A 15,348-nucleotide genomic window follows, 5' to 3' on the forward strand; every position below is an offset into this window, starting at 1 on the left:
GAGAGCAAAAATAGAAATAAACTAAGTAAATTCTTCAGACTTTACTGAGCCGTGTTGCAGGATGAATATTAAAGCACACAGGAGCTGTGGAGAGTTGGTTAGGTAGCTTTTAATCAATAATGGTATTAGCACATTGGAGACGGATAATGTAATTTTTTTTAAATTTCACTTGCCCTTTGGATGCAGGCATAGCTTGCAGTTCTAGCGTTTATTGTCATTTCTCGTTGCCTTTGAGAAAATGGTGGTGAGCTGCCGCCTTGAACTGCTGAGTCTGTTTGGTGTTGGTAGATTCCCAGTGCCACTGGGGACGGAGTTGGGCAGAATCAGGATGGTAGTGGCTTGGAGGAGAACTTGCAGTTGGTTATATTCCTGTGTATCTGCTATGCCTGTCCATCTAGATGGTAATGGTTGTCAGTGTAAAAGGATCCTTGATGATCCTTGATCAACCAACTGAGAGAATTTTTTTGAAAAAGGTGTTACGTTTTTCACTTCAGCTTCTTGATGAACAGTGTATGTCATCCAGGCGACACATGTATGATCTTTGATCTTTTTTCTTTTTCTCGCGAAAAAAAAACAGCAAATGCGGCAGAAGAGTAAGCAGCAAGCCAAGATTGAAGCTACACAAAAACTGGAACAGGTGAAACACGAGCAGCAGCAACAACAATTTGGGTGCCAGCAGTCTTCTGCAGGGGAGGATTCTAATAGTCCAAAAGCAGGTGAACAGGACAGTGGACACTTGTCTCCTCTACACTTGCCCAAAGAAGGGTTTGCAAGGCCTCGGGCTCTTGGCACTTCAGTATCAACGTCATCAGATGACGTCTTTCTCAGACCTCAGGCACCTCCCCCAACACCAACAAGGATACCACTGCAGGATCCATTTGCACAGCCCCAGACTTCACAGTCACCATCACCACAGATGTTTTCTCCAGTTGCTAATGCGTCAAGACCATCATCTCCTTGGGATCCATATGCTAAAATGGTTGGAACACCAAGACCGCCACCAGTTAGAAGAAATTCACTGTCCTCTGTAGATTCTTGTGCTGTTCCTCAAAATGCAGCCAGGCCTTTACCAGCTACTGAACAGATTGAGAGAAGTAGGCCTTCGTTAGCAGATGAGTCTTTTGGGTCACCATCACCAACTGGCAGTGATCCTTACGCAAAGGCACCCGATACTCCAAGACCTTCCATGACAATATCAACAGATCATTTTTCAAAGCCATTAGGATTGTCTAGACCACCTTTGAATCCTGATCCATCAGGGAATATGCCTGTAAATGTAAATGATCCCTTTGCTAAACCTGCGCACAGACCTGATATGCTGCCTAGGCAGCAAGTCCCACATAATCGAATGGGGCCTCTTGATCTATATTCAAGATCACAACATGCACCTAATCCAGCTAGTGTTGAAGATGGAAGTGGACAATTATTTAAGACACCAATGCCACCAATTCAGTCACCTCAAGATCCTTATGCATCTATGCCTTTAACTCCAAGACGCACGTCTGTTGATCCATATGAAAGAGCTGTGTTGAATTCGAGACCTGTGGATAGTTTTTCGCAAAGCCCAGCACAGTCACAGTCCCAGTCCCAGTCAATGGAATCTTATGCACAACAACCTCAGACACCTCATACTGTGAATGAGTCGTTTTCACACAGTCAGAGAGTTCCCCGGCAAACCCAGGGTGATACGTTTGTTCAGCAGGGGCCAATATCAAGACGGTCTCCTCAGGATCCTTATTCGCAGCCTCCAGGAACCCCTCGACCTGCAGCTGATCCCTATTCACAACCTCCAGGAACCCCTCGACCTGCAGTTGACCCTTATTCACAGCCTGCAGGTACTCCTCGACCTGCGGCTGACTCTTATTCGCAGGCCCCAGAGACCCCTCGACCTGCAGCTGACCCTTATTCGCAGCCCCCAGGGACTCCTCGACCTGCAGTTGATCCTTATTCACAGCCTCCAGGGACTCCTCGACCTGCAGTTGATCCTTATTCACAGCCTCCAGGTACTCCTCGACCTGCAGTTGATCCTTATTCACAGCCTCCAGGTACTCCTCGACCTGCAGTTGATCCTTATTCACAGCAGTCACTAACTCCAAGAGCCCCTTCACAACAAGCAGATCCGTATTCCCAGCCCCCTGGTACTCCAAGGCCTTTAGTTGCAAATCGTTTTGTACAGTCCCCAATTAATCAGAGGTATTCAGATCCATATGCACACCCTCCTTTAACCCCAAGACCAGTTGGCTCTGATAGCTTTGCCCAATCTGCAAGGCCAGTAATTTCTGACCGACAAACATTGACAAGGTCAAGTCAGTTGGTAAATCAGGATCCATTTTTGCAACCGCCACACAACAAAGTTCCGAATTCAAAAGATTCATTTGTGCGACCAGCTGATGTGCGTGGTCGAACACCTCCAACTTCCAGACCAGCTGGAATACATGATGATGCATTTTCACCCCAGGCACCAGCAGTGAGACCATCTTCGGACACATATGGACAGACAGTACACGACCCATACGATCAGCCACCAAGGACCCCGAGACCTCAAACTAATGACAAGTTTGTGCCAGGGAGACTTAATCACGATATTAGTGACCAACAGGGACCTGCATCAGATTCCACAAATTTTAGGAGCTCCACAGGATCACCCTTGAATTCACAAGTACATCAGTTTCATAATGCACCCCCAACACTTGACCAAGGCCAATCTATTTTGACATCTGAAGCACAGAATAATGTAAGCACAGGTCATATGGACACAGAAGAAAAGCAGCGGCAGGTAAGACAATTTGCATACTTTGGACTAGTTTTAATAACTTCTGATTAATTGGTAGTGAATATGCATCAATAAATGTGCAACTACAAGTCCCTGCTAGAGTTGGAACAGTCTACAAATTAAATGGGTGAAATAAAGAATATTTTACATCTAAACTCTGAAGGGGGTAAAATATTTGGACCCAGCCAGATTATCATATGAAAACAAAACAGTGCAAGGCTAGGAAATGTCTTTTTAATCAATTGGCTGGTCCCAAAATATGTTCCACTCTACTCACAACATGCTCAATATACCTCTTCCAAAAGAAAAACAAATATGCATTTTACATTCATGTTTACAAATAGTGCCTTTTGCAGAAAAGATTTACCAGAACTGAGAGTTCTTGATTGTACCAGTTTGTTGCAGGATGTCTGTTGCCAAAACAATTCACATTAGTACCTTATGATGCTAGAATAACAGAGGAAACTACCATTAGAGGTTAAATTAATAATAAACTGGAACAAATGTTGGAGAATTCCTGAAGTTCGGTCATCATTGTTAGTTGACTCCGTATAGTAACAAGTATTTAGACCAGTGCTGTTGGTCAGATTAATGTAGTCTCTTAAGTGGATAATCTTTTGTTTCTACAAACGGTCAATCTGGACCATTCCACAGATGCACTGCGACCTGCTAAATAGTTCTAGCATCTTCTGTATTCTATTTCAGGTTTCTAACAGCTGTTATTTTGTAGTACTGAGTTAGAACAATGTAACTGTTGTTGATCTCAAACAAAACCAGACCTTACTTGTTCGACAGCGACATAATGGCTGTTCCATCTTTATAAGCATTCTGTATAAAATTGAAAGACCGTCCCAATGACGAAGTGCAATGCCGAGCAATACACAGTTACTTTAATGGCTAACATATGGTAATATGTTAATTGTTTGTAATTGTACATTTGTTTTATTTGATAGAGGCTGAGATTACGGGAACTGATACTTCGACAACAACAGCAGAAGAATGCAGTCCGTCAGGAAAAAGGCCTGCAAGAGCAAGCAATTACATCTGCAGCAACTCCACTTAGACACTGGCCACAAGAGGATTTAAAACGTCAAAGTGAACTATTTGGAAGACCACCTCCCCCCTATCCTGGTATTGTGAGAATCCCTCGTGCATCACAAACTGGACAAAGATTTCCAGGTCTTTTTGCAAATGAACCTCGCAGTCGTTTAATGACTGATGGTCAGTTTAACAGACCACCGTTTTCTGGAGATGTTGCCAGAATGGTCATGAGGTCACAAGGTCCAAGGTAACTATTTTTTCAATGCAAGACCTTTTACTGTTACAAGGTTCCATCGGGTACCATTTTATTTTTGTTTGAGGTGTTAATATTCAAAAAGAAACTGGCACCTGATGACTGAAAGTGTTCTGAGTAAATATGGAGCTTTGAAAATGCTTCGTTAGAGGTGGACAATAAATGCTGGCCTAGCCAGCAATAACCACATCTGGTGAATGAATTTGTAAAAATAAAATTGATTTGAACTATTGCAAAATTAGTTGTAACTGCAGATATTTTGATTAAAATTTTACTTCCTGCTTCATGCTGTAAACCTTAGAGGTTAGAAAATAGTCACGCGACAGAGCCAATGCTTTTATTAAGTGCTTGTCCTTCTGCATCTTGTCTGATTTCTGCAATACCGGTACTTCCGTTAAGGGGTCAGTTAGTTCAGATGACCGATTCATAGCGCAGAGCAATGCCTACAGCATAGGCTCCGTTCCCACACCAGCTGAGGTTACCATGAAGGTCTCACCTTGCTAATTTCGCCTGAGGTGGTTAAACCACCACAAGTCATCCCTGTCTGGGTTGAGAGCAGCCCAAAGTTCTACTGTACCTTAGGAACGTTCCCTGTTCCAAGCTGTTATAAATAGATATAATCTATTATAATATCTTATTGTGCTGATTTGACAACTTGTGTGTTGAGCTAATTGGCTTGGTATGTTATTCTTTCTTCTAGGAACTCTTTTGCAGGAAATGGACAAAGACCATTTGCAAATCAGGAACACTTTCTAGGGCAACACCAGATGCAGGCAAATGTTCCTGGCCTTCCACAGCAGCTAAGACGATCACTGTCTGTGGACTTTACCAGGTCTTTAAACAATCCACAGGTGAACAATGGTGTAATTATCCCTCAACATTTTCCTCCTCGGGGTATGCAAATTCCCCAGCACAATATTTCAGGACAACCATTCATAGAACTACGGCACAGAATACCAGAAAACAGGCCACGACTTCCTTTTGCATCAATGGTGCCTTCACGTGGTTTAGATCCAACTAGCCAGCAGCAAAGACCTGGTGGAGTTCCTGTACCAGGGCAGGGTGCTTTCTCTCCAAGTCAGGGACCAAAATCACTGGATTCTGTGTCAAATCACCAGCGTGGCATACATAATCAAATGGAAAATTGTGGTAACTTAGATCAACTTAATCAGCACCAACAGCAAATGCATATAAATCATCCGGCCATGCCCCTTTCTCGTTCTTTGAGCAATCCACCTGCCAGTGAAGCTTTTACATCAACAGTCTCCTTGTCTGCCAGTGTGTCTACGCAAGGAGACAATATAGTAGAAAAACTTGATTCTGATGAGCCTTCAGTGAAAGATCTTGATGTTAAGGACCTTGATGGAGTGAGAGATCTAGAAGTTAAAGACTTAGATGATGAAGATTTAGAAAACTTAAATTTGGATCCGGTAGATGGGAAAGGTGATCCTGACTTGGATAATTTAGACAACCTAGAAACAAATGACCCACATTTGGATGACCTCTTAAAATCAGGAGAGTTTGACCTTATTGCTTATACAGACCCTGAGCTTGATCTAGGTGACAAGAAGGATATGTTCAATGAAGAATTGGAGCTCAATGATCCAATAGATGATAAATTGGATGAACAGAATAAAACTGGAGAACTAAAATGTGACCAAGCAGCTAAAGCAGGAAAACAATCTGATTGTTGCTCTGACAAAGAAGAAACTGCAAAATCAAGTGGAGGATCTGATGAACATAGTCCTAAAGATTCAAAGCATTCTGTAAAATCTGAAAATGGTGTTAATGATGGTAATCATGAAGCTTCTTTTAGTACAGGTACTCCTGAGACTGAGATGAAAGATACAGTAGCAGATAATGGACCTGCTTCTAACCCTTGCATTGAAGGAGAACTGGAAGTGGCAAAGGGAGAGGAAAAAGTTGATGATAACACAGAATCTAAGGAGGCTAGCCCAGGTTTCAGTGACTCTCAATCTTCTACCCAAGCATCTAATTCTATAGGGGACAATTCTTGCAATCTAACTGGCTCTACTCCAGTCCTTTCAAGTTTGTTAACTGAGAAGCCAAGTAGTTCTGGACTTGCATCATTGGGCTCACCAGCCCAGGTTGTACCATCACCTCAACCACATCCAAATATTGGTATCTCACAATCTCCTAATTTGGCAGTCTCTCCAGGGCAAATTCCTGACAATGCAATAAATCAAAATTTGCAGATGGGTCAAAGATTAAACCGTAGCTTTTCACAAGGCACTTCAGGAAATCGGGCCTTTTTCCAAACACAGCCGCCTGGCCAGAATTATACAGCAGGCCTACAGCCAAGTCAAAATGTGGTTATTGCAAATCAACCAGGTCCCAGTAATCTACCCAGCACACAACAAATCATGCTCCCTCAGGGCGTGGGTCCTCAGGGTCAGCGTGAGCGACCCCTTCTTTTAGAAGAGCAACCTCTCCTTTTACAGGACCTTTTGGAACAAGAAAGGCAGGAGCAGCAGCAGCAGCGACAAATGCAGGCTATGATACGCCATCGATCCACTGATTCTTTTTTCCCCAATATTGGTGAGTTACCCTTAAATTATCTTTTTCAATAATCAGCGATGTGAAGAATGGATTTAATAATACATCATTGCTAGGAATATTGAAGTATAAATGGTGATCTGATCTTTTTCATTTTGCTCCTTTGTCTTAGAACATTGAACAGTACAGCATAGGAACGGGCCCTACGGCCTACCGTGTCTATGCCGATGACAATACAATTCTAAACTAATCCCATCTACCTCCAAATAGTCCGTATCCCTCTATACCCTGCCTGTTCATGTGACTTGACGAGAGAAAAATTGTTTGCTTTTCCAGCATATTCCAGTGTACTTTTTATGTTAGAATTTATTCACACCTATCTTCTTGTGCATGCACAATTAAGTCAGGTCTTTGTTTTCTTGTGACATTGTCATTTGTAAATACAGCAAATGTTTTTATCCCAAGTTTTTTCTTAATTCTTTCATGGAATGTGGCTGACACTGACAAGGCCGGTATTCCTTGCCTTTCCTTTCATCGAATTGTACAGCTTGCTAGGTCATTGCCAAAGGCAATTAAGAGTCAGCCATGTTGCTAGAAGTCTGGAGTGAGGTATAGACCAGGCTAGGTAAAAATCGCACAGTTCCTTCCTTAAAGAACCTGAGTGAAACAGGTTGATTTTGACCATAAACAGTGACAGTTGTTAAGATTGGGAAGGCGATGGCCTAGTGGTATTATCACTGGACTGTTAATCCACTGACCCATATAACATTCTGGTGACTGAGTTTGAATCCCATCGTGGCAGATGGTAGAATTAGAACTCAATAAAATGTCTGGAATTAAGAATCAAAAGATGACCATGAATCCATGGTCAATTGTCAGGAAAAGCCCATCTGGTTCGCTAATGTCCTTTAGGGAAGGAAACCGCCTTCCTCACCTGGTCTGACCTACGTGTGACTGCAGACCCACAGCAATGTAATTGACTCTCAACTGCCCTCTGAGCACTTAAGGATGGGCAGTAAATGCTGCCTAGCCAGCGATACCCTCAGCCCATTAATGAATTTTTAAAAATTTGTTGCAAGTGATGTGCATTTAATGACTGCCATTGGCCACACACAAGAAGTTATATCAAAGATAGAAAATACATGGCTGCAACAAGCTAGCAGTGCACAAAGTGTCCAGTTGCATTTCTTCAAACATCCCTCTTTTCATTTAAAAAAATGCACAATTATTTGCAATTACAGGTTTCCCAATATACATGGTCATGAAAAAATGTATAATTCATTAATAACACAATGTTAACTTTCATCAGTTTCACTTTCGATCTCGGCACATGCATTGCCTCCGTGGTTTTTAAATCATGCAAGCCTCCTTGTGTGTTTGTGTGTTGGCATTGGCTATTCTCCTGGTACCTGCTCTTTCCTTTGTGATGTTCCATCTCCAGGGAATGTTGTTTGCATGGTAACTTTTGATGGGAAATAGTGGACACTTGGGACTGATGTCTGTTCTGTACTTTGCAGGTGATGAGATCACTCCTTCCCTGATGCGTTGCATGGTGACAGAGATGGCACAGTTTCTCTAGTTTTACATAGATGTTTATGGTTGCAATAATATATTTAGTTATTCATGTTCACCTCATGACCAAAGTGATATCTGCTCTGAACAGGTCTAAATTGCCATGTGGGTTGAATTTCCTTCAGTGTTGAATGTCTCACTGGCTCTCATATGCTCTTAAGTGGCAGTGAATTAGCAATTTACCAAACGTTTACCGTCATTCCACCTTGATTTTGTGTGTCTCGTATGTAGTTATGCCTGAGTTCAGTAATTGTTTTGCAATACAGCAGAGATGTATTGTAATATATAGGGATGAAAATTTATCTTGTCTGACTAGTAAGTTTGCAGACAACACCAAATCAGCGAAGCTGTAGATAGTAAGGAAAGTTGTCGAAGGCTGAACATGCTAAAAGTTAGTTGAAAAGTTGCATGGGAACATAACAGATAGATACTACTCTGGTCAGTGTGGGGATGCATTTGTGAGGTTAAATACTAGTAGAAAGTACACAGTACATACCCTTATGAGCATTGATATACAGAGGGATCTCGGGTGCAAGTCCATAACTCCCTGAAAGTGGCAACACAGATATATCAAGTAGTAAAGAAAACATGCAGCATACTCAACTTCATCAGTCGGAGCAAGGAGCATAAAAGTTGGCAAGTCATGTTGCAGCCTTAAAATTTTAGTTGGATCATTTCAGGAGTATTGTGTGCAGCTGTGGTTGCCACACTAAAGGAAGAATGTGGAAGCTACATAAGAGGTTTACCACGATGTTGCCTGGATTGGAGTACACTAGCCATAGATACGTTGGACAGACTGGGATTGTTTTTGCTAGTGTTGGAGGCTAAGGGGCAAATGGATCGAAGTATATAAAATTGAGAGGCATGGATAGGATGGCCAGTCAATCTTTTTCCCAGGGTGGAAGTGTCAAGTACTACGGTATGTGGGTTTAAGGTGACGGGGGTAAATTTAAAGGAAATGTGCAAGGCACGTTTTTAAGTGTTTAGGCAGATACATGCACAGATAGGGAATAAAAGCATGTAGACCATGTTCTCAGTGGAGAGGATTAGTTTAAAATAGTATCATTTTCAGCACAGGCATGGTGGGTAAACGGCCTGCTCCTAAGCTGAACTGTTCTGTTTTTCCCTCGCATGAATTTACATCCAGATTATATCTATACAAATGAAATAACATTATTTGTCGAATCAGTAAAGCAGTTGGGGAAGATGCTTTGAATTGACTTGTGAACCCAAATAACCCCATGCTAGCTTTACAGCACAAGCAAATTGTCAGACTTCATCAGATCCAGCAGTGCTACATGATCAGGAGGCAGTTGATCTGATAGTACAATGAAAGGAAGTATTGGGTCTTTGTTCTTTCCTGGAAAGTTGCTGTCACTGGCAAGGCCATTGTGATGTTGTCTACCGTTGAGATTGCCATCAGATCTCTGTAATGAGGTTTTCATTTTGATCAAGGCTATTGTATTGCATATTTCACCTTCCACATCTGGTGCCACACATGTGAGGTAAGTGTGCCTTAATGTGACCCACGTGGAAACTGATAATCAACCTTGTCTGTGTAACTAAATGCTGACGACCTGGGACAGTTACCCATTTGGCCATTTTATATGGTTAGTTTTGAAGTGCATCACTGCCTTGGAATGTTCTTCTGACATGGTATACATTTCAGAAGCAAAGGAAATGAATCATGCTGCTAGGATAGATGGTTACTTCTGGTCCCTGAGTTAGGTGGCATTTACATTGGTGCTAAAACCTAATAAATTCTTTCTGGTTCCAATGAACCAGAACCTTTCTAAAATAAAATTAATAATGTATTACTTTGTATGCTTGAGAAATGTGAAAATATTTTTGTTAAATTGTGCTGAATTGTCTTGTATTCTTTTTCTAGATTTTGACGCAATCACCGATCCAATAATGAAAGCAAAAATGGTGGCCTTGAAGGGGATCAATAGAGTTATGGCCCAAAGTAATTTGGGAATGCCACAAATAGTAATGAATAGGTAAAGTTTACATGTGTTGTGAAATATTTGTTTTTGTAGGAGTTCTTGATTCACACACTTACTTTCAAGAAGAATAGCTGATTAATTAAAAGAAATGAGTTAGAAATTAGCCTATAAATAAAATTGATGGGCAAGTGAGTGATTCCCCCTTTGACCCCAGCAGCAATGTCCCTGCCTTCACAGGTCCGTTTTTCGTAAAACATTCTATCGTATTTCCTGTACATTGCTTCTTCTGAACATGCTTTTGGGATCCAGTGGCTGACCTTCCATGCAATTACCAGTAAAATTACAGTTTTTTTCTCTTTGGCACAAAAAAGGCTATTTTGTGCTTGATCTCCTTTCCCGCAAACATAGTCTTCTCCTTCGGCATCTTCTGATCAACCATAGTTATGCATTTACTGCTATATTCTCTTATCGCCCCCCAAAAGAAATGTAAATAAATTGTCCAGTCAGTGCTTGCTTGGTTCATACCAGTAGCCTACCACTTCATTGTAATTATGCACAGGCCATACTTCCTATGTGGCTTTCTAATGCCCCTACTTGCTATCTACCAGTAAAATTCTCTGGTTTACCTGTTTCTGTAGAGCAGCATGGTGCAAGTTTAATAAGTTTCTTCTAGCTATTAATGTTTCTCCAGTATCCTCAAAATTGTTTCCTTCTACATAGCTCATTTAACTGAATCATCTATTTCTTTTCCCACTTGGCAATGAAAGAAATCCAGGCATGAGTAATCATATTGTATCCTGAAATCTCGACATCAAATCTGTATTCTGCTGAAAGAGCACAAACTGAGCAAGTGATTTAATTACACAACTCCTCTGAGTATGAAGCGTGCAAGGGTAGTCCGCTAACTTAGTTTCCCCACTTCAAAAGCTTCAAGCTGCATTGCGTATTTTTGGAATGTTATTATTTGAGCAAAGGTCAGTTTTCCTATCATTGTTGTACAGTTAGATGGTGAATTGGCCCTACATAAGTGTTATGGTCATAAAGCTATGAAATAAGCCCTTTGGTCCACCATCTATGTGCCAATCAACTAACACCAAACTACACAAATAAAAACCAAAAGAACTGCGGACGCTGTAAATGAGGAAAAAAACCAAAGTTGCTGGAAAAACTCAGTGGGTCTGGCAGCATCTGTGAAGGAGAAAACAGAGTTAACGTTTCGGATCCAGTCCAGAATCACCGGACCCGAAACGGTAACTTTGTTTTCTCCTTCACAGATGCTGCCAGACCCACTGAGTTTTTCCAGCAACTTTGGTTTTGTTCCACGCTACACAAATGCCATTTTACGTGCGCTTGGTCTACTGTCTACTATGCCCTGGCATTTTGTGTGCTCGTCCAGATGTTTCTTAAAAATTGTGACTTTTTTCACTTCCCAAATGTAGTCTTACCTTCAAGTAGTTGATCCAGTTCTGTGTTTGCCAGATCCTGTCTCATAGTATTGAAACTGACCTATTATCAAGTAATACTTGAAGTCATTTGGGGTCATAACTTCAATCCAAGGTATTTAATATTGCTGTGTGCCTATTCTGTCCACACAACGACCAGTTGCACTATGATACAAAGTATATTTTTGGCTATGGCGTTCTACTAATCTCTTCCTCAGCTATTGAGGTTGGTTGTCATACGATTGCTATATTGTGGTTTTGAAATCATGCTGATTTCAAATCATGGTGACATGTAAAATTTGGCATGTAAAGTTTTCAATAGGACATATGCAATAGGGGCACAATTCTTTTGTCAGAATCAGGGATGAGACATTTGAGGAAGAATAACCCAGTGTGGTTCTTGTACATCACCGTATAGTTCTTTATAATGTAGGATAACTACAGATCTAGCAGCGTTTCCTGACTTTTGAGTGTGCCGGCATGTTTGACGCAACAGCATAGTTAAAAGGCAGAGGTTGTTCACAATAGCTTTTTCTGGCCGATAACGAGGGTTGAATCAGTATGAATAATTCTTAGTATTATTTATTTATTATTATTATTATTTATACATATTTTTATACTTATTTATTTATTTATTTATTTTTATTCATAATATTTATAAATTATATCTATAAATTATAAATATTATAAATACTTAGTATTATTTCTAAATCCGAAGAAGTGCACATGTTATCATTGGATTTGCATAGTTGTTGGAATTTGTGTTTGAAAAATTGATTTTCAAATGAAATTATGTGAAGTATAAATTATAAACAACTGTCCTTTCCAGTTGAACACAACAAAAAGGTAAAGACTCTCTATTCCAACCACTGTATCCCCTAATTACATTGTGTTTAAGTGAACCCAAAATTAAGTTCCCATTCTGTCAGATTCCAATCTAACCAATCTAGATTGTCAAAACTAGTCCAAAGGATCTCTCTCTGACCCCACCTTACACATCTTTGGTTAGAGATGATGTCCGCCCCACCTAAGGTATCTCAAAGAGTTCAAATCAGTATGCACTCCAGGGGTCTGTAGTTCTCAGAGAAACAGCTCACCTGCCAATATCTAACCTAGACTTCACTTGTAGAACTTAAATTTGTGACTGAGACCCGAAGAACTGCAGATGCTATAAATCAGGAGCAAAAACAGAAGTTACAGGAAAAGCTCAGCAGGTCTGGCTACACCTGTGAATAAAAATCACAGCTACTGTTTCAGGCCCAGTGACCCTTCCTCAGAACTGATGGTAGCTAGGAAAATGTAGGTTTATAAGCGGAAGTTAGGGTGGGGGGAACGAGGTAAGGAGTAAGCAATAGATAGAGATAGGGTTGAAAGAGAGAGAACAGTTGAAAGACAGAGTTGAGGACAATCAGGCTGGTCAGGTGAGTAGTTGTTAATAGGGACTGTTTGTGACCAACAGCAGGTGGAGTGTAATGGCAGGCTATGTGATAACAAGGCCTGGTGTGAGAGGTGGGGGGGCTAGGACATGGGAGGGTTTAGGCCCTAAAATTATTAAAACCAGTATTGAGTTCAGAGGGCTGCAGGGTCCCCAAGAATTCTTCGTGCTTGCAAACACTCCAGAAAATCAGAGACACAGATGTTGGCCAGGGAGCAGGATGGTGTGTTAAAGTGGTAGGCAGCTGGAAGCTCAAGATGTGGATGCTAGTGGGATGGTAGGTAAGGACAAGGGGAACCCTATTGCTGTTGCAGGAGGGAAGAGAAGCGGTGAAGGCAGAAGTGCAGGAGATGGATTGGGCCTGGTTGAGGGGCCTACCGACAGTGGTACTGGGGAATGCCCAATTGAGGAAGACGGTGGACATTTTGGAGGCTCCCTTGTCAAAGTTGGCCCCCTTGGAACATATGCGACAGAGTCGGAGGAACTGATAAATGGGATGGAGTCTTTACAGGAAGCAGTGTGTGAGGATGTATCGTTCATGTAGCTGTAGGAGTCAGTGGGTTTATAGTGGGGAGTCATTGGGTTTATATTAGTGGCCAGTCTATCCCCACAATTGGGAACAGACATGTTGAGGAAGGGAAGAGAGGAGTCAGAGATGGACCAGGTGAAAGTGAAGGCAGGGTGAAAATTGGAGGTGAAATCGATTAACTTTTCCAATTCCGGATGAGAGTGGGAAGCAGCACTGATGATATCATCAATATATCAGCGAAAAAGTTGTAGTTGTGGACTGGAAAAAGGAATGTTTGCCATACTCCATGAAGGGACGGGCATAACTGGGGCCATTTGCCTACACATGACCACCTATCCGACATGAGGAAAATGAGAGGAATTAAAAGAGAGTTATTGAGGTGAGAATGAGCTTGCCCAAGCAGAGGAGGTTGGTAGTGGGTGGTGGTTTGCTCCAGGAAGAAGCGAAAAGCCCGAAGACGCTCCTGGTGAAAAATGGGCATGTGAAGAGGGGGTGACTGGAGCCTGCAAACTGGAAATTATGAAACTAGTGTAAAGCATCAGCGGAGTCTCAGATGTACGTGGGCAGGGGAGAGAACACTGAGTCAAGGTAGGAAGAGATGAGTTCTGTGAGGCAGGAGCAAGCTGAGACAATGGTTCTACCAGGCAGTCCTGTGTGTGGATTTTCGGAAGGAGGTATAAGTGAGCTGTGCAGGACAGGGAGACTAGCAGCTTGGAGGCAGTGGGGGTAGGAAGTCACCAGATGAATTGAGGTCAGTTACCATAGCTGATACAATGGCCTGATGTGCATGCCATGGTGGGCATCATAATTCAGGGAAAATAGGAGGAGGTATCTGAGAGCTGGTGCTCGGCCTCTGCAATGTAGAGGTCAGTATGCTATTACACAACAGCACAACCCTTATCGGCCACTGTCCAACTTACCCTCACTTTTGCCTGGTCTATCTCTGATTCCTCCCTTCCCTTCCTCAACACCCCTATTATCATTTCTGGGGATAGATATGGCCACCGACCCCAGTATAAACCCACTGACTTCCACAGCTACATGGACGATACATCCTCACACCCTGCTTCCTGTAAAGACTCCACCCCGTTCTCTCAGTTCTTCCGTCTCTGTCGCATATGTTCAGATGAGGCCAGCTTTGACAAGGGACCCTCTGAAATGACCACCACCTTCCTCAACCGAAGATTCCCCAGTACCATTGTTGACAGGCCCCTTAACTGGGTCCAACCCATCTCCTGCACTTCCACCCTCACCCTCTCTCCTCTCAACAGCAATAGGATTCACCTATCCTTACCTAGCATCCACATCCAGAAGATCATCAGACGTGATTTCTGCCACCTTCAGCAAAATGCTACCGCTACACACCCATTCCCCTCCCCTCCCTTGTCCACCTTCCACAGAGATTGTTCCCTCTGGGACACCCTGATTTACTCCTCCTTCACCCCCAACATGCCCTATGACACCTTCCCCTGCAACTGCTAAAGGGATAACACCTGCACATGTACTACTTCTCTCCCCAATATCCAGGCCCCAAACATACATTCCAGATAAATCAGCACTTTACCTGCACTTCCCACAATCTAGTCTATTGCATTTGCTGCTCATGATGTGGTGTCCTGTACACTGGGGAGACAAAACATAAAGTGGGTGACTGCTTCGCAGAAAATGACCCTGAGCTTTCAAGTCCCTGCCACTTTAACACACCACTCTGTTCCCTGGCCAACATCTCTGTTTCTGGGTTGCTGCAGTGTTCCATGAAGCTCAGCACGAGCTGGAAGAACGATACCTCATTTACCGCTTGGGGACCCTCTGGACTCAATATCAAGTTTAATAATTTTAA

The 15,348-nt window shown here is 42.3% G+C and overlaps 1 protein-coding gene across 14 annotated transcripts in view; it reads left to right on the top strand.

The window, feature by feature from the left end:
• kmt2ca (lysine (K)-specific methyltransferase 2Ca) overlaps nt 1-15,348 on the top strand; it is a 489,348-nt gene that overhangs the window by 402,868 nt on the left and 71,132 nt on the right. For all 14 annotated transcript variants that reach the window (XM_059639788.1, XM_059639789.1, XM_048520987.2 and 11 more), the window contains 4 exons: nt 578-2,776; nt 3,727-4,061; nt 4,768-6,626; nt 10,045-10,156. In XM_059639788.1, the coding sequence (XP_059495771.1) occupies nt 578-2,776; nt 3,727-4,061; nt 4,768-6,626; nt 10,045-10,156 (4,505 nt within the window). The remainder of the gene's footprint in view (nt 1-577; nt 2,777-3,726; nt 4,062-4,767; nt 6,627-10,044; nt 10,157-15,348) is intronic.

Source organism: Stegostoma tigrinum, chromosome 2 (genome assembly GCF_030684315.1).
Source record: "Stegostoma tigrinum isolate sSteTig4 chromosome 2, sSteTig4.hap1, whole genome shotgun sequence".
NCBI classification, from domain to species: Eukaryota; Metazoa; Chordata; class Chondrichthyes; order Orectolobiformes; family Stegostomatidae; genus Stegostoma; species Stegostoma tigrinum.